The sequence below is a fragment of the Periplaneta americana genome, chromosome 1 (assembly GCF_040183065.1).
Source record: "Periplaneta americana isolate PAMFEO1 chromosome 1, P.americana_PAMFEO1_priV1, whole genome shotgun sequence".
NCBI lineage: Eukaryota > Metazoa > Arthropoda > Insecta > Blattodea > Blattidae > Periplaneta > Periplaneta americana.
The window spans coordinates 206,959,807-206,983,981 of NC_091117.1; the positions used below are offsets into that span (position 1 = coordinate 206,959,807).

The 24,175-nt window shown below is 34.0% G+C and overlaps 1 protein-coding gene across 2 annotated transcripts; it reads right to left on the reverse strand.

Annotated features, from left to right (window-relative positions):
* bic (bicaudal) lies at nt 1–23,845 on the reverse strand. 2 transcript variants are annotated; one of them, XM_069836221.1, is made up of 2 exons: nt 23,026–23,845; nt 1–365 (listed from the first exon to the last, which is right to left on the reverse strand). In XM_069836221.1, exon 1 carries the CDS (start codon nt 23,666–23,668, stop codon nt 23,069–23,071), a length of 600 nt encoding a protein of 199 aa, XP_069692322.1. In that variant the 5' UTR covers nt 23,669–23,845; the 3' UTR covers nt 1–365; nt 23,026–23,068. The 2 variants fall into 2 exon arrangements, with proteins under 2 accessions (XP_069692322.1, XP_069692313.1); XM_069836212.1 differs by having other exon boundaries at nt 1–368; nt 23,026–23,844.
* Between the last annotated feature and the right edge of the window lie 330 nt (nt 23,846–24,175).

Consider the following 24,175-nt stretch of genomic DNA (forward strand, 5'->3'; position numbering starts at 1 on the left):
TTCTGTTTTAAAAATTTATTTGGAGCGAATATTACTAACAAATAAAAAATTCAAACTCGCCACATAAGGAGCTAACAGCTTTGCAAGAGGATAAAAGAAACTATACTGGTTAAGAACTAGCTGCATAGTATAGACACAATCATTTTTAATGAAGAAGGAAAAAGATCAAATTCATCCAACATATAAAACCTGAAACACAATTTAAATGAGTTCAAATCACCAAATTTTATTTTTCAATTGAATTCTATTAAATTCATATACAGTATTCGTGATCTGAATTTCAAATCTGCTGTTTAAGGTGATGCAATCTGATGCACATCGAGACGATCCATGAAGATGAAGGCTGGGGAGATTCTTGGCTACAGCTACTGAAAAGATAAATCACCATCAGGCATTCAATTTGTTATAGTACAAACATCATTTGCTATATTGGTAGAAAATCTTCCATGTAAGGAGGCATGATTTTCCAATTATATTAGTATGTCATAAAAACGTGTTACAAAATTATATTATACACCTTCATAACTAAATTCTGCCAGAAATATAACATTTGCAAACTACTGTACACAATGACACAAACTTTTTGGTTAATAAATACTTTTTCTAGTGTTTATAAATGATCTTGCCCCCCTAATAAAAGATGTAGGTCATCCCATATTATATGCAGATGACACAAGTATAGTAATTACAGCCAATAACTCCAACACATTCCAATCTTCAACAGAGGAAATTCTCTTCAAAATATGTGACTGGTTCTCAGTCAATAAATTACTATTAAATTGTAACAAAACTAACATAATTCAATTTAAATCCTGTGCAAATTCAACCTCGCAAATTTCTAGCGCAATAATTAATAATAGATCCCTATTAGAAACAACAACAACCAAATTTCTTGGCTTAAAAATCGATGATGTGTTAAATTGGAAAAATCATATTAAAGAAATAACCCCCAAACTAAATTCAGCATGTTTTGCTATTAGATCTATGCAAAAGATAGTAAATATCAATACCTTACAAACAATATACTTTGCTTGCATACTTCCACCCGGTAATGAGTTTTGGAATAATATTCTGGGGAAATTCCACAGATAGTAACAATATATTTCTATTACAAAAAAGAGTAATTAGAATAATAGTAGGTGCCAAATCTAGGGAATCGAGTAGGACTTTTCAAAAAAAACTACAAATAATGCCCATGGCTTGTCAATATATCTTTTCATTAATAATCTTCCTTGTATGTAATCGTGAAAACTTTGTAACTAATTCAACAGTTCATAGCATAAATACACGTCAAAAAATGACTTTCATACTCCATCGGCAAGTCTATCATGCTATCAAAAAGGAGTGCGTTATATGGCAGTAAAAATTTTTAATAGCCTCCCTATCCATATAAAAATTGAAACTCAAAACATAAAATTATTTAAGGCCAAATTAAAGAAGTACCTAATTTCTCATGCCTTCTATTCTGTAGGTGAATTCATGACATTCAATAACACTTCATGAAATTGATACTAAAACTTTGTGTTGTACTAGTAGACTATATTGTAAATCTCGTCTGTATATATTTCATCTAGACTGTGACTATAAATTAAGATTTTATAATAGTATTAAGTTTTTTGACTTGCCCCATATTCTAGCTGTAAGCATGTATGAATACCATGGAATGTTAATAAATACAATACAATACATTCAGTGACAAAAAAAGCGAGCTTCTTTAATTTCATTATAATGTATAACATTAAACATTGTTCTTTACAAGGGCTGGAATGTATCTCAATGATGCTGACTTTATATTTTTCGAAAAGTTAAGAGTGTAATAAAACTGATTGTGACTCAATTTTTCTTTTTTGTCACTGTGTGTAGTTTTATACTTCACAGCATACAACAAATTGGTTCTAAATCAAGTGATGGAAGTGTATGTGCAGTGATATCTAAAAATGAAATAATATGTGTTAAGTTACCAGAATCCTTTTCAATTTTTTCATGTGAATTATATGCAATTAGAGAATCACTATAGTATAATCTAAATGAAGACCATAACAATTCCATCATATTTTCAGACTCTTTAAGCTCATTAAAGGCGCTGGGTAATGTATGGAAAACTGATAAATTAACACAAGACATTCAGATCTTATACCATAAACTTATCATCATCATCATCATCATCATCATCATCAATGGCACAACAGCCCTTCATGGGCCCTGGCCTTCTTCAGAAGTTTTCGCCATTCCTCCCTATCCAATGCCAAACTTCTCCAATTTCTAACACCCAAAGTCTTGATGTGATCCATCACACAGTCTTCCCCTCTCAATCTCGGTCTCCCAACCTTCCTTCTTTCCATCGGAATAAATTTAAAAACTCTCTTCGCAACCCTATCATCTCGCATTCTCACAATATGCCCGGCCCAATCCAATCTTCTTATTTTTATAAATTTAACAATGTCCGGCTCATTATACAATCTGTACAGTTCGAAATTATATCTTCTTCTCCATGTTCCATTTTCTCTAACTGGTCCAAAGATTTGCCTAAGAATCTTTCTTTCAAATGTACATAATAATGTCGCATCTGACTTCGACAATGGCCAAATCTCAGATGCGTAAGATAGTACAGACCTTATAAGAGTTTTATACATCATAATTTTTGTATTCCTAAATATAATTTGAGATTTCATACCATAAACTTATAGCAAAAGGAAAAGAAGTTATTTTCATCTGGATACCCTCTCAGTGTTGCATTGCAGGCAACGATGCAGCTGATAGAGAAGCCAAATAAAGCACCAAAGATTCTACCAACCCCGACTATACCTTCTTACCACATCGAGATTTCATTTCCCTCATAGACAATAAATGTAAAGAATCATGGATTACACTTTGGACTCTCAATCCCTCTAGAAAACTTTTCGAAGTCAAGTCAACATGCTCTATTAATATACCGATCCACAAGCTTAATAGAAAAGACCAGGTTTTATTATCAAGATTAAGAATTGGACATACAAAATTAACCCATTCCTACCTCATATCAAGAAATGAACCACCAACCTGTGAAACCTGTCATTGCTTACTCACCGTCAAACACATCACCATAGAATGCCGAAAATACCACACCTCAAGGAAAAAGTACAACATACCAAATGATATATCTACAGCACTCAACAACACAAATGTTCTTCTACAAGTAATTCAATTCTTTAAAGAAATTTCCTTGTATAATATGATTTGATTGTAAAATGTATACTGTTCATATACTCTGTTCATTATTTTTTTGTTTATTTATTTTTTACCACTAGATACATTGTAATATATTGTGTACTTTGTTTGTAATCTTCATTGCTTGTCTTGTATTGCTCTGTATATTAATATTTTGGTCGCAAAAAGACTCAGCAGTTATGCGACCTAAAATAAATCTTAAAAAAAAATAAATAAATAAAAAATAATAATGTATTCATATAAACTATTTAAGCATACAATTTTGCCATACCCGAGGCAAGATTTGAAAAAAGAAAGACATTTAGAAAGCAACTACTTTGCCATAAGAGGTCTGAAATTCTCAGATTCTTTTAAGTAAAAAAAAACATTATCTTCATTACTTCAATTTACTCTCTCTCTCTCTTGAAAACAATCGACACAACAATGCTTAAATATCTTTTTCAGTACTTTTTTTTTTCTCAAGATCTTGTAGAAAAGTGAGTAATGAAAGATTTGTTTTCCACGAAAACATTCCTTCAGTGATAATTATTACTTGAATGAACAAAGAGAACGAGTGTTGAAGGTACAGAAGTTTGATCTCACTGGGTATATATGCTAAGAAATCACGAACCAATAACAGAGTTTGTGACATACGATACTGAATAAATTTTATGCCTACATATGGACGTACTTCTTTTCATGCATTCAAAAAATAAATTAACAACTCTCAGCGTACAGTTACACTAATGGCAATAAACCACTGATCTTTATGATAAGTAAATTTAATTTCACTATCCTGTTATATATGCAAATATCTGACAATCAATGACATATATTTACAATAATGGTTGGCTGTTTTAAACCTACTGATCTTAAAACAAACTGGTTTCTAAATTAATATATATCGTGTAATCACTTCAAAACTTTCCACCTCAAATAATTCTAGATGTGCAGGGTGCAGATTTTGAGAAAAGAAAAACACATTATTTGGACCCAACCATCTGAGGTCAACAAAGAGAAACGAAAATTTATGAGCCTACTATTCCATATTTTCGAGAAAAATATCAGATGGAAGGTACCTGGGAAGTACATGGTTTAATGATCGGAGCGAGGGGCATTATCCCACGATCAACTGTAAACACTATCAAAACATTTGGAATCCATGACATCATTTCAAAAATAATTACTTCTAGCATTAAAGGGTCTGTGGCGATTCTGAAAAATCATTTATACAGAATATCATGTCCCCCCCCTCTTTTCTATCCGTTAGTGTGCGATAGTTACAATGTATGTACAAATTTATTATTTCTTAAATTTAAGCTCCTAGTTCACATTTCAATTTGACTCATCTATTTACTGTAATCGTTATTATTCTTATGTGTGTGTTATTCTGTGTTTTTGGCAACCCAGGATGCCTGGGCAGGCTATTTCTTGGAAATGATATATATTCGACAGGAAAGTTAGAAACAACTGCTGATTAAATTTTCTGTTCCACCCCTTCGCCTCCACTTCTGTATTTCAAGTTGCACCCCATGGTCATTTTAAAGGAGATGATAAACCCTATCCATTTACCAAAAAGTCCCATTTGTTTCTGAGACAGAGCTAGAAACGTATAATTTAATGAGTTAAAATGTAGTTGATATTAGACTGTACTATGAAAATGTTGTGCTGTTCTTCTTTTTGTCTGGTATGACTGGAGTTTCTGCTATCGTGGAATTTGATGGTTTTTCTTTTGTTAAGTTTATCTGTACACGCTTTACCATCTTTGGGTATTGTTTCACACAGAGTTAGTGTGCACTCAAATGTTGGTTGCTTGACTGTTGTCAGCCCACTTTGAGGTCTGTGGACATAGAGGGAAAAATTGGATCGGTGTCGGGTAGAGTTCCCGGGTAGCTCAGTGGGAGAGCGTTGGTATGTTTAACCAAAGGTCCCGGGTTCGATACCCGGCCCCGGAACAATTTTTCCCTCGAAATTATTCAAATTAACTTTACAGGGAGTTATTCCTGAAAGCTTAATTTGCATAATACACGTCACTGTACGTAACAGAAAACCACAATTTAAAGTCACACAGAGTTAGTGTGCACTCAAATGTTGGTTGCTTGACTGTTGTCAGCCCACTTTGAGGTCTGTGGATATAGAGGGAAAAATTGGATCGGTGTCGGGTAGAGTTCCCGGGTAGCTCAGTGGGAGAGCATTGGTATGTTTAACCAAAGGTCCCGGGTTCGATACCCGGCCCCGGAACAATTTTTCCCTCGAAATTATTCAAATTAACTTTACAGGGAGTTATTCCTGAAAGCTTAATTTGCAGAAGGAAAATTAATTGACAGTTATTGAACTCAGTAACTCCAGTGTGTACATTTTATTTTTCCACACTCGCAAAAATAGAGTGGAAGCGGCAATGCACAGCGCAGCTGCCCACACATGACCCACACTCAGTTATGAGTCAAGAACATGCGAGATAAATCATAGAACAGTTTTTTTACAATTTGAAATTTTGAAAGTGCTAAAACAAATTCTAAACTTTTCACAGACAATGTTGAAACTGTAGAATAATAAAATGTATGCACTGTATAATTTTTTATGTTAATCGACATTTCAGAAAATTCTAATATTTTTTAGTTGTAATCATCTGGTTCTGTGGCACCAAATCATACAAGTTTTCAGGTTTTCACTACATTCAAAATGGAGAATTATTTCTTGTTTTATAACGGTTTATTGAAAGCAGTTAATATCTTCAAGAGGGTCCAACTGAGCTTATTACAGTTGCCACATCAGCCAGTTCTGGGAGTTGCTTGAAGAACAGCAGAAAATATTCTCTCCAAATTAAGCGAAACACAGAGTCCAATTACCTGAAAGCAATACTTCTTTAGATACCCATTTTAATAGCAACATCCCTGCTATAAACAAGAATCTGGATCAACAAATCGCACGTTTTACATATGTCACTACCTCTGTACTCAGAACTATGCAGTAATCCCAATTTATCAAGTTAATGCAGCATCTTCATCCAGGTTATTTTTCCTTAAGGGAAAAAGGAAAAAGAGTTACCTTGTTCATGTAATTCTTTAAGAAAAATAAAAAACTATGTAATGTAATTAAAAATGAAACTGGAAGTTATGTGTACAAATCTGTTGAATGGTGAAATGATTATGAGCTAATTGTGTGTGAAACATTCTGCTTAAAACATTTTAATTTTTGAAAAATACTGTTTATAAAAGTTTGATCAAATTTTGCACACAAGTTTGTCAACATTGTTCTGCTGATCTGTTGCATCTCATTGCTCATTCTTCATTTTAACACATACAGGTCATCTGGCTCAAATAACCCCTTTTAAGAAAAAGATTGAATTGCTTCAGATTAGAGTATCTTGGTGGACATTCAACTCTCACTCTTCCACCAATCCATCTATCTTCAAAAATCTTGATTCATGTAATTTTTTTTTATGATCATGTTAGTAACACTGGCTCTCCCATGAATAAAGTTGCACAAGCTGAAAAATCATCATTTTGCAGAAGGTTTAAACAGAGCTATGAATTTAAATTTCCATCTATGAAAAAGACCCTATAATGTGATCAATCACCAATTGATCCAGCCCACACAATAATTTTCTGGCGGTGTTGGGTGTGATTTTCTATCACCCAATGTGGATTTCTGAAGATCAGTAATGGAATTGTAATTATTTACAATACAGCACTGAACAGATCTTGACATTTGTTTACCAAAATTCCGTATCCTCCCTACTCACCTGATCTAGCCCCAAGTGACTCTGCCTTGTTTTCTAAAATGAAATTCAAGTTAAAGAGGGGTCACTTCAACATTTCAGAAGAAATTCAAATGGAATTGCAGGCAGTATGGAACAACCTTCAAGAAAAGGCAACTATTTTGAAGGTGACGAGAGCCAAATTTAAAAAAAGGTTAGCCTGTAATTTTTCTTAGCAAATATCTCCAAACTTTCCAATAACACCTCGTAACACTTCTGCAGTTTCTACACTCTGTTTGCGTCTTGTTAGCATCTATTATAGATGGCAATTATAAATGTATTATTCTGGTCTATATATATATATATATATATATATATATATATATATATGTCTCCTTACCTAGTTGCCTCGTAAGTGGTGACATGTTGGTATCACTTGTGAGGTTCAGACCTGTCTTCGTACAGTTGACTAAACAACAACATATATACATCACATATTCATTATATGTATATATATATATATATATATATATATATTCATTGAATATTAACGACTACTATGAAGTAGTCAATGTGTATTATCACCATTAAATAGAGAAAAATTCGTTCCGGCACCGGGAATCGAACCCGGGACCTCTCAGCTCTGCGCGCTGAGGGCTCTTTCCAACTGAGCTATGCCAGGGCAGGTAGTAGGCCGTAAAACAGTACTATGAGAGGAGTTCGACCGGCACCGTGGATTGTATCCCAGAATAGCTCAGTTGGAAAGAGCCCTCAGCACGCAGAGCTGAGAGGTCCCAGGTTCGATTCCCTGTGCCGGAACGAATTTTTCTCGATTTAATGGTGATAACAACATATATGTTTCAATTTTACAAGATACTTCCATTAGTATTGAAATAAAATTATTAATGTATCCTTTCTCATTAGACTACAAGAAGTTGGTGACAACAAAAGTGACTGGTGTGCATATTGACTGGGCACCAAACAGCCCTTTTTATGGCTACATAATTTTTCCAAAATGTATTCAAGAAATATGCAATTCAGAGTAACACATATTCAAATTGTAAAGATGTAATAAAAGACTGTAAGAACAAGTCATGCCCAGGGATCGAACATGGAACATTTTCTTGGTAGGCTAACATGCTATACATTCAGCTATCATGGAGATATGGAATGCATGAGTATAACATTGAAGTTTTAGTGGCATATGAAGTACTCAAAAATGAATAGGGATATTGCAATATGGAATACATCTATATATATAATTTGAACTGGTAATGGAAATTACGGGAAAACGGCTGAATGGATTTTAATAAATGACCCCTCATTTTGAAGCTTGGAACCCAAACTTTTTCAGAAAAATAGTAGTTTTCAGTGAAATGTCAATTTTCCTACATCATTATCCTATTTTCCAAAATCCATCTTTCGTCAGTTTTGAGAACTAATTAATTGCATTTCAGAATAAAACAAAACACTCACTACAATAAACAATAGACTATTACACGAAGGCCATGACCTACAGGATTGCTGGCATAGAGTTCAGATGGCTCAGATTCTTTCACATCGTAATGCCAATATGTTGATCTTCATTTGTGTAGTATTTTGATAACGTATAAAAAATAATTTACAGATCTGATTCTCTGGTCTGTAGTTTTCCGAGTACAGCTGTGCATTGGATATTAAGAACTACAAAACTTAAGAATGTTTGATGACATGATTACCATTAAAAATATTATTATAGTTAATGCAACATATAATGCTATACTAATGATATGAAAGTGAAACCTTTTGGGGCTTTATGTAAGTAGACGCAGAGAAAGAATATTTTATATTAGATCTTCATTTCTATAATTTAATGAGTAATGGCTATATATATGTTGCTGAAAACTATAAAACTTACATAAGGTAACAATATTGTTATTAAAAATGAAATACTTTTATAGTTATTAATCAAGTGGTGTGGGTCTTTTTCATATATGAAGGGTACAGAGAAAGAACAAACAGAGTCACAATTCTCATAAGGGTGACGACATCACCTAAGTCAGTATATTACTGCAAAATTTATGTGTTTTTCTTATCAATACTGATAAAGGAGAATTATCACTACGGATACAATCATCCTTTCCTACATTTTCATTAGGAACAACAAATTTTGCAGTAATATACTGAATTAGATGACATCACCCTTAAGAAAATTGTGACTCTTTTCGTTCTTTCTCTGTACCTTTCATATTTAATGGCAGTGTGATATAGATATTTATATGTCTGATTCTCTAATTTTCCTTGATAGTAATTGAGTCATGCTTCCTATTTTAGCTGTGCCTTTAAACTACATCAAAATTAATTTCATATTTCTTTGGTTTAATCGATTAGATTTGTGATCGCTGCCAAGCATATTTTGTTGTAGGGAAAATAGCATGCCATTTCACTTCATGCTACCGTGATGAGTAAGTTTCATTTCCCGCAACCAGCAGTGAATGAAACACTGAAGCTGCTAACGATTTACGATGAACAATAATTTTATTTAGGGCTCATATAAGATTCTACAACTCTGACATATCATTTGCCTCATTTTCCACATCTCAGTAATAGATTCTAACAACAGCCTATATTACAGAAAATATACAGGATAACATTCATTGTTACACAAATTAATCCTGCAGTATTTAATAGATTAGTATTGTCTGGAGGAAGCACAAATATTACAATTCCTAAGAAAAGACCAAAAGGTATTACTTACTGATAAAGTAAGAGTTCTACAAGATTTTGTAGTCTCTTGATCACCTCAGCAAGATCTCTTAGTGGGGGAAAAAGTGATTCTGCCCTCTACATTTCAGAGTAGTTCACGAAACATGCAGCAGCTATACCAAGATGCTAAGTCTTTTGTTCAAAGCATGACAAACCTTACATTTTCTTAACTTTCAGCTACAATCCACAATGGCCTGAAATAGCTACTGCATTACTCCCACATGAAAAACCCACTGATCATCCTCACATTGTTACTTGCGATTTCGCATTGAAACTCAAGAACTGAAGATGGATAGGTTCAAGGAAAAGTATTTGGCATATAAAAAACATTCAGAGGGAGTATATTTCACTATTATGGAAGCAAATAACTTTCAAAATGTCTGGTATTCTTCATTGAAAATAATTCTGAACAAATTTTTATTTGAACTTCTTATGGACTTAGTTTGCAGTATTTGCTGCACAAGCCACTAGTTTCCATATAAATTGTGCAGTATCATTTTCACAGCTATGAAAACAACTGAATGTTGCATAACAACAAGAATTTTAAACATATTTTAATTCTTTATTTCGTAAATAATGGATATGTGGTACAGCCACATATCACATATCCAAGTTTTAATTTCATTTTTAATTGCGTTTCAACAAGACTGCTATTTTTCATCAATTTTTTTTTATTTAACTTGCAGAGGCATCATCTTTCAAGGAACCAGGTTGATATTGCAGTTTGATTACAACAGCAAGGTGAACATCAGGTCGATACAGCAGATTTGATGAGTACGTCTCAGAGTTTGATTTCTGGGCTACTTTCTCGTTTTTCAAAAACAGGTTATATAACCAGAAAATCTGGCAGTGGATCAAATTGTAAGGTTACTCCTCGACTAGACCGTCCCAGTGTCAGCAGTGTTTATAAACATTTGTGGCGAAAGTTCACTCAGTGGGTTCAATCACACCAATCTGAGTGTTCTATCAAAATTCGTGAAGGAAAAGTCTTTGCTATTTTCAGTCACGTCATCCAAGGTCTGTTACGACCGTATGACGAAATTACAGGGAGATCCACCAATGGAGAAAAGCATTCGTAAGTGGTAGTCAGTTTATGGCTAAGGGTTGTCTGTGCAAGTAGCCAACCATCCGAGACTGTCCATGAAGCTTTTCAACTTGTAACTCAGATGTCATCTTTCAACATTTCAAGCTTTACATATGAATCAGTCATCTGCTATACCTGACAATTCAGTTCTAAGCAGAGAAATGGATATTTCTCTCGTCTCCTTACAGACTGGGGAGTGTTTTTCGTATTATATTTGATCTCTGTTGTCCCAAGAGGTGATTTCTTACCACACTGTCCACAAAATAAATACTGCTAAAGTAATTTCCAACAATGGTGCATAATCACAAATGGAATAAAAATGTACCACAGAATCCATTCCTTCAAAAATTATTGGCAAGGGTAATTTGACCTGTATTGCATCAAAGAATGAGTTTGCACCAGATGACCACAAAGTCAGAGAAATTTAATAAATATAAATGTCTGGTGCTTGCGCATGATCCCAAACAGAAACTGAGCGAGACAACCCAGGCCTTGAAAATGAGCTGAGGTTGTCAGTGGTGTTTGAAACATATGGTCAATATGATCACTAGGGATCGTACTTTGTCCCACGAGGCTACAAGGTTAAGTATTACCAGAGATTTTAAGTGGATGACGTGCTATGCAAGCGAAGTGCTTGACTGGCTCTCAATGACTTCTATTTGATCAAGTTGGACGGAACAAAACATGGGCCACTTTAACAATTACACTAACATCTACAATTTAAATTATTTACAATATGTACACTAGAATATAGTATTTGAACAATTATAAAGAATGCAGGCCTACAATGATTGCACATTATTTACACTTTTATGTACAGTGTTGTGTACTGTAAAGCAAGGTCTTTAATAATACTATTGCCTACAGTAGAACCTCAATTATCCGTCACCCTATTAACCGATTGGCGGATTATCCGAATGTCTATTTCTCGATATAATTTTTTTCTTCAGAAATAAATAACTTATTTGAAGTACTGTTTTGTATATCATATTAGTAAGTTCTACATATTTTCTTGCTACAAGCCTTTATCGTTACACAGTATTGTCTACTGTTCGAATTGCCGTTCTGTAATATAACTTGCATAGCATATAAAATGTCTTCCACGGGTGTTAACAAAAAATGTGTTGTGGTAAGTATCCAAAAAATGGAAATAATTGGTTTGAGCAAGAGAAACTGTGGCTCATCTCGCATCAGAATAAGAGATTGGAGTTACAACTGCACGATTTAATAAAAAAAAAAAACAAGGACAAAGTGTAAAAAAATACTTAAATCTACAACATGAGACCTCCTTTATTCCTATCTTTCCTGAGACAGTAATTTACAAATGGCTTCCTTGCCCCTTAAAAACCCGTTGTTGACAACCAGACTTAAATTAGTGAACTTCTGATCCACTACCTAGCGAGTTAAATACAAGACAATGGAGGAAATTACAAAATCTTCCATGGTACGGATTATCTGATTTTTTCGATCAACCGTTCACTCCAGCCCCTTCATTACCACGGATAATAGAGGTTCTACTATATTTCTTTTGTAAATAGTGTACAATAGTGTAAATATGTTCGATAAATGTAAGAATACGTCCTTTATAATAGTGGAAATAGTAAAAATAGCATATTCTAATGTATAGCCTTACACACAAAAAATTACCGAATTTTACATGAATTTGTCTAAGTCCACTTTGTGCAGCACCTGCTTCACAAGACTAGGGAAAGGATGTTTATTTTGCACTTAATTTACTCCTTGAATATATCTTCATTATAGATTATTCACAACACTTGACCTATAAACAGACAGAGAAAGCAACAAACAAACAAAACAAAGGAAAAATAGAGCAGAGTCGTGCATAAGATATTATTTCACATGTAAACCAAGTTCTCACAAAATCAACCGAAATGTTCTGAAAGGGACTTAGCGATGGCAGCCGGTCACTTTTTTTTGTCTAAGACTGTACATAGTGTAAAGGGACTGCCAGACATTGACTACTTTCAAAAGCGGATTGTCAAAAACTGCTTTTCATGTCTAGAAAATAATCTTTCTTCAAGTATTACTTTTATAGACTATGGTTTTTATTTTTAACGTATTAATTTTCCTTCATTATACTAATCGTTCCTTTGGTCCAAATTATCTTATTAAAATTGAACTGTAATTGTTAACTCTTAGACTTCCATGTATCTGTTACCATTATTACTTTTTTTTTATTATTCCACTGTTTTCTTTATTGCTGTTGTAATATTTGCTATGTATTTGTATACAGGTTGAGTGGAAGGCAAGGCTTAATTCTGCCAATAAAAATAAATCAACCCTAATATTGTGTACAAAACGTGATGTCACGCCAATATAGTCAATGAACAACTATTCTTATCTCCATTTAGGACAGAATACAATCCCTAATGATCACTTGCTGGAAATTAAAGCAATGTGCCTATTACCATTCTAGTTAACTATGGTATTTAGTTACATATCATAATATCACGTAATAGAACGAGCATTTTATTCAAATCACATTAAAATTTTAATGAAGTTTTAAATGTTTAGTTCAATCAATAATAAATTACCTCTTCTTCTTCTACTATGGTACTACAGCCCAAATCGGGCCTTGACCTCCTCTATTCTCCTCTTCCAATCAGATCTGTCCAGTGATGTTCTCTTCCATGCCGTTACTCCCAAAACTTGTCTAGCATCCTCTCACTGCATCGGTCTGCCTATCGGTCTTTTACCATATATCCTTCCCTCCATTACTCTCCTAGGTATCCTCTGATTCTCCATTCTATTGATATGCCCAGACCATTCCAATCTTCGGAGTTTGATGTGTGTCACTACATCCATATCTCGATATTGTTCCATTACTTCCTGGTTATACCTTATCCTCCATTGTCCATTTTCATTAACTGGTCCAACTATCCGAATAAATTACCTCTGCCTTATGCTAATAATGATTCTGCTTTTGATAGGATCACCCTAAATCATGTTTACTTTTGCAAGTAATGATTGTAAAAATACTTGCATGAGGTCTAGCATGGACTTCCATTGCTGCTGCAGGATACGAAATATTGGATCTATCTTCTTCTTTAGATGAACTCAAGTGTGGGAAGTGTATTACTCAAATTGTTACAAATGAGTAAATCAGGTAACGGAGCTAACAACCAAGATATGCTTTTCATCCCTTTTGTTCACCTATGGACAAAAGTATACTGTACATTATCAAAATTGTAAAAAAATCCAAGCTACATTGTTTCTGAATAATCCACCATTGCTTTCTCCTTCATTCAGAACAGTTAATTTAGTGCTTGCTAGTTTTTATCGTTGTATGATACATGAAGGTTATTATATACAACCTGTTCAATCATTTCACTTCTCTAATCCATTACTGTTACAGCATGCAAAACAGTAACAATCATACACTCCCAGCCAAAAGTTTCCAGACATTTTATTCATTATTAATTCTTAATAAATTTACTCCCTTATGCTTCACTTAATGGTACTAAGACATTTTCTGCTCATGGCTTGCATTAGATTGCAGTTTCTCCTGCTTGTGATAACTATGGTCTGGTCCTCTGCTCTTTCTCTTGGGTTCACCACTTCGAATGTGATCTGGTACTTTTAACCGTCATGCAGAATGTAACTTTTTAACTTCACTGTCTGGTCTAAATGTAGGCTACCCAATTTGAAAAATATGAAGTTAGGGGGAAAATGCAAGAAAATGGTAGCAGTACATATCTCAATTTTTTTATAACAACATTCATATTCGGGTTACTACAGAGTCAAATTTGATTCAATGGTTAAGTCATTTTAAAACTCTCATTTCAAAGACAAAAATAACGATTAGATTTTACGAAAAAAAATTCTGTACATGCATTCACAAATTTGGACTATTTGTGCAAATTTTACCACTTGAGGATGCTACAAGTAGCCTACTTTTACTATATATACATAGTCTAAGAAGGATCTGAGGATAAATAAATAGCTACTGGCCAGGCCTTGGTTGTCCACTTGTGGCTATATAGACGAGCCTGAGAATGGCTGTAGTTCGCTCTTGAAGGGTTAGCTTCTAACCAGTGACATGAAGAGGGTTCAAAGCCTTCACTATTCTAAGGTACCATCCCATCTCGAACATAGTTAGCTCCAGGCATGGTTAGTCATGCTTACTGTTTAATGGGGGGGGGGGGGGGTTGGATATTTTGCATGCTATCAGGGGCGCACATATTCAACTTAATTTTTTCCTTCATGGTTGAAAACTTTGTGTTTATGCACTGATGTATAAATTTGCTTCATTATAATTAGTATACATTAAAGAGTTACAATATAATATAATCAGGGTAATCATTTGTGAACACCATGTGTAAACAAATCATAAAATAAATAATTTAGGCTAAATCCTTACTACAGCTGAAAGATGAAACACCTATGAAATGCAATTCTGGTAAAATAATTAAGCTTTTTTGATTTAATGAAAAACAGAATCAGAAGTGAATATGGTTGCTAGCACAGTAAGATTTTTGCCATACAATCTCAATAAATTAAAAAAAAGAAATGCAAACCATGTCTATTTTGTCAACATCACATTAACTTTGTGAAAGACTGATAGACAAACAATGAGGTGTTAATCATATCTCAGTTATGTTGTGTACTATTGGTGAACTTAACTTTTGCATCAGCAGCATAAAGCAGAAAAGAGCAATGTAGTTTTGTGCGAGATCGTGCGTATTTGCTTGTTTTCCGCACAGAACCAATATGCGGTAAGTGTGAAATACCACATTCAGTATTCCCAACGTAACACACATAACAATTTCCCTCTTCTTACCGCTTAAGCGCGACATTCATTTTACTGTTTTAGGCTTTTAACATATTATTTTTAGAGACGTTTAACATAGTAATAATTATAGATTGGAAACTTACCACTGCAATTTCACCTAAATTGCAATGTTAATTATTGTTTTTAAATATTTGCAAAAATTAAGTAAAGTCTATACTACTCCACGAAACTTATTGCATTCCTGATACAAGTAACATTAAGGAAGCCGTGAAAAAATCAACAAGATTCCAGATGCCGATGTTATTACTGCAATATGTTATATAAATAATATTGTTAAAATATTAAAATGAAAAATAAATCATTACATAACCTTACCGTTTGTTTTAAGTTCGCATTTATAGACTGGGGGGAAAAAAAAGACAGACGTATATCACGGCCTGCTGGTGTATAGTAAACACAGAAAACATTTTATAGCAACAATGTTGAAGAAAGATATTTTGGTGTTCCGAAGTTGCCGTCATTAAAGAGAAACCAACATGGAGATTTCATTGCAACTAATTAGAAATTCGTCTTTCAGGTATGTAATAAACGATCTTCGCACAAAATAATGTACGATACATGAGCGGTATGTTTGTTTTCATGTTCTCGGAAATTAAAAAAGCTCAACTACGTTTCGCTTTTTCAATCTTTTCCTCGACCATGAAAACGTCAACATACCGCTCTTGTAACGTATATTACTAATACACGCATTTTAAAATGATGGGAACAGTCAGTGCTGTCATGAGGGCCATACGGCATATGGGAACCTAGAATTTTTTAACGAATCATATGGGGAAATCTGGTCGAGGTTCTGATTCTGATATGTAAAATATGTACAGATACGAAAATAAAATTTGGAGCTGCCTTATTGCATTAAGGTTCACTTACAACACACTGTGCATGTGCAGTAAACAAGAGCCCTTGCATATATGCTGCTTGTGGACAGTCGAGCAAAACTGTTGCCTACATATAGGTGGACTTCCATCAAGACTTACTTCAAATTTTAACTCCATATCTGTACATCTATTACCAGGCAGTACATCTCACTTGATGATGTGTATCAGGGAAAGAACAATTATTATTTATATACATCTGAAGTCTGATTAATGTAATATGTTACTAGTCAGCGATGTATACAATGGCCACCCTACCCCATTATCTCCTGGCTTAGTTGCTTCATGGTCGAAGCCTTATTGATGTCACTTATGAGGTTCTAACCTGTCTTCATACAGGTGACAGAACAACATATGGAGAAATGAAAATTTTGCCCATACGGAGGCCATATGGCATATAGGTGTCTAAGTTTTGTACAGAGAGATCTATATTTTTAAACTGAGACCTGTACTGATATTACATAATCTTCGATGTTCAAAAACATGAACAGTCCAACTTCTACAGTGCTGGAATCCCAAATCACATATAAAAGAATGGTATTTTTCCAGAAAAGCTACACCAAAGGAGGCGAAGTTTTCTTTTGTTTCACTGACTCCTGTGGGATGTATACAGTAAAAAAAACACATGATTTTAGTTTGCAGCCATAAATACTTTCAACATAAAAATCGTTTTAACACTAGCCACTGGTTGGGTTTTTTCCGAGATCTTCCCCAACCGTAAAATCTATGTCGAACCCTCGGCCTCAACTCACCAAATGCCATCTCGCTATCATCAATGCCATAGACATTGATACATAGTCATTAAATAACTAAAAAAAAAAAAAAAGCACTCACTACTAATTACCAACGTTAACATGTGAGGTGTCCAGGAAGAATTATGAAGGAAATGGTCTGTTTCCCTGGTATTGCATCTTGTATCTCTCGAGTGTCATATTTGTAACAAGTGAGGGGAACTACAAAAATGCATTAGAATATACCGTATTTGTGGCTGCAAATTAAAACCACGTGTTTATCACTATATACATCTCACCAGAAGCCAGTGAAGCAATGGAAAATTGTGCTTTCTTTGGTGTAGCTTTTCTGGAGAAATACCAAAAGGATGATTGAAAAAACCGTAGTGCTGCACATAAATGCTCCAGGATTTATAAAGACAAGTGCCAGAGCTTCATGGGATCTTCTTTAAATCAAGCTTGTTTTACAATTAAGAGGTAAAGTGAAACAATTTCTTTACTTCTTCTGCAACATAAAAACGTCCATTAAATTACTGCTGTAGGAGTAGAGAGAGGAGAGTAAAATATATTTCAAGAGAGAAAAATATAGAGTGGGCTGTAGGTCAAGAGAAAAAATTACTATAACGAAACCTTTTTACACAGAAGCAAAATATAAATTTTCAATTTAAAATGTGTCAACACTATTCTTCATATTAAGCACTAGCCATACCCGTGCGCTCCGCTGCACCTGTTAGAAATAAATATAAAGTAATCACATAATTAAAATAGGACGTTTGATCCAGGGAACATTCGTGTTTGATAGAAGGATAAATCATTTAATATGTTACTTAATTAAAATTGTATTTAAATAATTAAAATGCGGTCATTTTGGTCCAGAGACCAATCATTTGGTGCAATGACAATTAATGTTTCTTAATTATTATTACATGCAACCATAGTTTAATGAAGATTGACTTATCATTTAGTTTTAATGTGTAAACTTTATATTACTTGCTATATGTTTCAGAAGTTACTGTAATAACATTGTAGAATTATGTCCATCTAGAGAAACTACACTTTCCAATGTTGAAATAATAATTAAACAATTAATTAGCTTCAAATATTACTTCATACATACACAGAAACATTCTCTTAGGCTATGTTTAATAGCTTTCGAATGTTGTTGTTCAAGACCCCTTATAGACGAAGTCATTTGTTTTTATTTCAGTACAGCACCTTAGATGGCGTTATTGTAATTTTAAAACTTATTTATCTCATTAAATATCAGTCCTATCAAAATTTTGTATAGAATAAAACTTATCTGAAATTATTTTTGAAGAAACTTTTGTTATGTAATATTTTTCATGAAAATCAATAATGAGCGAGATATTTCGATTTATTTCATTCAGGCCCCCTTATAACCCTCCTTTTAAATAAAGTATTTTGAATGCCATATAGCCTAAAATCTAAGTTACAACGAACTTAATTTATATTCCAATTTTCATATAAATCGGTTCAGCCATTATCGCGTGAAAAGGTAACAAACAGACAGACAGACATACAAACAAAAATTTCAAAAAAGCGATTTTCGGTTTCAGGATGGTTAATTATACATGTTAACACCAATTACTTTTGGAAAATCGAAAATTACCAGAAAATTTTTGGCTACAGATTTATTGTTAGTATAAATTTGTAAAAATGTTTCATTACAACTTCAATTATCCTTCAATGCTAGAATCCATGTTGAAACACTGCTGACTACTCAAGAGCACCGTACAATACACAAAGAATCAAACTTAAGTTACCTGCATTCTTACCAAGTGGCAAGGTTTCTGTGTAGCAGACTATGCGTGGGTTTATCTTATCAGTTGTATCACTAAGCCAGTGACAATTCTGTTGGCACTTTACCTTATCAATCTCAGTTAACTGTCTGAACGGCTTTGAGAAATATTGTCTGTGCCTTGTAACTTTGTCTGTGGAAGGAACAGCGACAAGTATACAACGCCAAGGGAGAGGTTGCTCACTAGAAAGCTACTACCTGAACATCCTTCCTTCCCCATCCCTGCTGAGAAGTCAGACCCCTCTACCACGGCTACTTACTGGGAACAGACAGTACATATTTTTAACCACAATCAAATACACAGTGCTGCAACACATTTTCCTCACATGCATATTTTAAGGGCTAATTTTGTTACAGCACATTCTGGACAATGTTTCTTCATATCAACAACGAAACCTCTTTCTCGACACCAGCGAAGAGGGATTATAAAGAATGGACACTTCGCGTCGGTACCTTTGATGTAGCCGGACTGATTTCAATGACCTTCAAGCCAGCTAGAGCGTGAGATTCTGCTTTCTCCCTAAAGTTGGCGCTGACAACACACCAGCTAGCAGTCGACACAGCGGAAATATAACACATATAATTAATACATCTAGGTACATTATGTACTCAAATAAAATAAATGGGATCCATAAAATAATAAATCCGTCATTAACTGTAATGTCTAGACTCTAGAGTTCCTTTATAATGAGACGTTGACCCCAACAACAATTAAAATATGTAATGATGTGATAGCGCTGAAAATGGAAAAACAACTCTTACGAGAAGTAAACCCATATACCTATATTATATTATATACAAATATTAAACGAATTCGATACTTAATTTTATAATATATTATTTTATAATATAATTTATGATATCTGAAATATAAAATATTATTATTACAACTAGTTTGTCACTGAGAAATAAGGAAAAGCCGTTAACTTGAATTTATTTGAAGCAAAGCGTTACTGGGTTATGCAATAAGGTAGGCGATGTCTGGATCCTGTGTCTTAACTCTATTCTCATTTATTATCTTAGCGTATGCTCGATTACACTAACCTCTAGCGCTTAAAAGTGGAACTATACACTGGCGCACAGAGAAACAAAACACAGGAAATTTCGCTCAGTGTCCATTATTTATAATCCCTATTTGCTGCTCGACACTTATATTAATAAGTGTTTTTAGTTGGTTATTTAACGACGCTGTATCAACTAGCTACTCGGTTATTTAGTGCTGATGGGATTGGTGATAGTGAGATATTTGGCGAGATGCTGAGGATTCGCCAGAGATTACCTGACATCGCCTTATGGTTGGAGAAAACCTCGGATAAAACTCAACCAGGTAATCAGTCCAAGCAGGAATTGAACCTGTGCCCAAGTGCAACTCCAGATCGGGAGGCAAACGCCTCAGCCAACCGAACTATGCCGGTGGCATTTTAATAAGTTAAGAACTCACTGTTACCATGGTTGTGTAGTCTTGAGAAGTCTGCTGAAACTTACAACTCATACAGTTTTTTCAGGTGATATGTTTCAATGAGGAAAATGTATCACACTACTGCATATCTAACCATGATCAAAAAATGTGTGTTTCTCAATGAGATTGACAATTTAAAGTTTCAGTAGAAATATGTCGCCAGTTTAGTGTAACAGCTGACAAGGCAAATCCACGCATTGTGTCCTTCACCAAGCTTGAAGCAAACAAGATAAACGATGAAAGAGTAATGGAACAGAGAAATACGATGAAAGTGTAATGGAATGGAGAAAAACTCTCTCCGGCACCGGGATTTGAACCCGGATTTTCAGCTCTACGTGCTGATGCTTTATCCACTAAGCCACACCGGATACCCACCCCGGCGCCGGACAGAATCGTTTCAGTTTAAGTATATAATATATATAAACATATATATATATATATAAACAAGATAAAGGAAAAATTCAATGCACTATGAAGTGGTAATTTTCGTGGCTCAGTAAGAACGCCAGTGATTTAAGTTCGACTCACTTTGTAGGCTTACTTGTCCACAAACTAGTAATGGATAACTTTCAGAACACGGATTCCTTCCTTTCCCTCTTACTTCAAAATTCCAACCTTGTGCACAAAAAAATAAATTATTGGCACTGAAAAGTGCCTTTTCGTAAGCATGATGATGCGCATTTGACAAACGCAGACAAATCTGCTATTTTTAGTACTTTAAGATATAATAGTCATTAAGGAATCCGTATACTGAAATTTTCCCATAAATTTGTTTATTATTACTTATTGACTAACTCTATATTCAGTTCATAGGCTATATACAAAATCTCTTGCAAATATTTCCTTGATGTACATTCTAATATTCCCAATCTTTCGTCAGACCAAATAACTTACTTTTGTTTGAATAAAAATTTTGAAATTGCACATTCAAAAATATTTGTATTGATCAATTCGCTCTTTCCTGAATATATGCCTCAGTTATTTTCTCAATACAGTGAACACTCAATAAAAAAAGTACCGGAAGTAATAATCATGTTGAGTTACCAAAACAAATAGAACAGTTTCGTTAACCGAATATTTAATGATAATACACTAATAGCTTCAGATGATTAGAACAGCAAGTCTGGAATATATGTTTAAAATTACACGAATGTCAGTTTCTATGTCACAGTAAGATATGAAAATAACAAGCAACCCTGTTCACTAGCTGTGAATGTACACACCATAATACTGATTACCCCTTTTTTTAGATAACTTCTGTTTCTTAATACTATCGTAATGGCACTATTAAGTATTTTTCTTGATACCGTACTGCTTAAGTAGGACCCAGATTCTCTTACCTGTTGGTACACACACTTTCAATTAGTTTTATGAACAATTTACAATTCATGTTTTGATTTTCAGATAAATCAGTTATTAAATACAATAAATAATGTTAAAATGTTTAATCTTATGACATTAATTTAATATTAACATTTGTTAATACATGTTAAATATAAATAGGCCTAATGTATAAACGTTTTCGCCTTTTACGGCATCATCAGATACAATTAACAAATACAAATTCGTATCAGATGATGCAGTAAAGGCGAAAACGTTTATAGGGCCTACATTATTTACATTTAACATGTATTAACAAATGTTAATATTAAATTGATAAGTCATAAGACTGAACATTTTAACATTATTTATTACATCTATGAATAATGTTAAATAAATGTTAGTCTCCATGCTCAAAATAAGAATAATTAAAACATATTCACCGTATGTCTAATATTTATTGACATTAAGTCTAGAAATATGAGGAATTGAAAGGTCAACATTTTCCTTTGCAAACACGGTAAATACTACTCTATGGATGTATTATCCATTACTGAACAAGTTACAAAGGTGTTGAAGGTTATGAAAGGTTCTAGGAGCACAAGCAACAAATTAATGTCATCTTCTTAAATTTATTTTCACTAATAACTGTGCCTACTGTTGCATAATTTGTACATCTAATGCGTTATGCTCAATTATTTGCAGTAAGAAACATCACAATGATTACAATTAAGGCTGATCATCACTGGACTGTAGTTGTATAGCCACCACTCAAAGAGTGAAAGATCAGGGGATTTCTGACATTTAATTCTGCAATATAGCGTGATTCTACTGAAATGTAAACTTCTAACATACAGTTTACTAAAAGGAAGCTGTAGAGAATAAACATCTATTGTTACTAGGTTAAAATTTGAGATTTCTAATGACACACAATATTCACTCATGTTAGTAAAGAATTTCAAATCACTGTGGTGAGGAGGAGGAATTCTTAATAGCGTAATAACACAAAATTGACAAAAGTGACATTGTTCAAACAGGTATTGTAATAACGGAACAGTTCGACTCCAACTATAAAACTTATAATCATGACTATTGTTTCTGTCTGTGAACTTCTGACAGTAGGCTAACTCAAGTCTTTAATATCCTAACGTGTGTAAGCAACATATGTTTCAGTTTCGGTAATAAACTTCCACGGCTCTACTGAAGTTCATAACATTCTCTTTCATACAATAAATTATACTGTGAAAATTATGACACCCCAATTGGAAGTTAACCTATTATTTCTTCTATTCATACCTCTTCATGGTAGGTACAATGGTGAGAACAATACCATTGTTCTCTAGTTGCTTGTTTTGTCCTTGGAGTCTGATGATGGTGCAGCTTCCTTCAGTCCCTCTCCCTTTGTCTCTTCACCAGAAGCAGCTGTTATTAAATCATTCTCCTTTCCCTTCCCCTTGTCTTCTTTTTCTGCAATATTAACCGGAACTTCTTCCTTGCTGGCCTCATCGAAGTTCTCCACTAGCTCCGGCACCTCGTCATCCTCTTCAATGCTAGCTTTTCCACCAGTGGCACTATTTGCCACACTAGATGCAAGACGTTTAAGCTGAGTTAAACCCTCAGGCCCTAACTGGCTCAAAATTCCTGGCAGCATTTCTGTTATTTGTTTGTTTTCACCATGACCAGTAATGGCGAATGTGTTTGCAGCTAAGGAAGCCTGGGCTTTTGGATTGTTGAAATGGATGACAGTACCGTCATCTTTTATCATATTGACTTCCTCAATACCTGGGATTGTATTTACAGACAGCTTCTTCAATGAACTCTGTAGCTTTTTGTCGTCCGTAGCGGCAGTTGCATGGACGACCTTCTTCTTCCTGCGTGGTGTACCTTTCCCTCCAATCCGTACTTGTGCTTGAAGTTTCTTTAACTTTTCTTGGTTCATCTTAATTCCCTTAACTTACAAATGAGTCCAACACCGTACTGATACTCAGTACCTACACTAACACGACGAACTTCGAATGTTAATCAGTTAAGATCACGATTTTAATCTTTTTCGTAACACACGTGCTCAACTCCAAACCAGATCTGAAGAAAATGGATGCCGCTCTGACAGCTTTCCATTGAAATTGGTCTACAGAACAGACGACAGACTCATCGAACGTTTTGTATTTTGTATATAGATTTATTGAACACTTTAGAGCACTTTAATTGTAATATAATTCAAAAGAAAAAGTATTTAAAACTATTATGTTAACCAATTTTAATAAGTAATATATAAAATAAAGTCACTGCAAAATATAGTTACATCAAATACTTTCCATGAAAATAATAATCTACAATAATTCACACATGTATACATCAATTTGGTGTGCAAATAAATTCAAAATAAATTTACAAAATTTACTAATATACTTAAATGCTATCCAATGGAAAGCCGTTTCAGTGCAAT

What these genes read in the sequence shown, in the direction of transcription:
- bic (XM_069836221.1), bottom strand. Translation starts at nt 23,668, where the DNA reads ATGAACCAAGAAAAGTTAAAGAAACTTCAAGCACAAGTACGGATTGGA.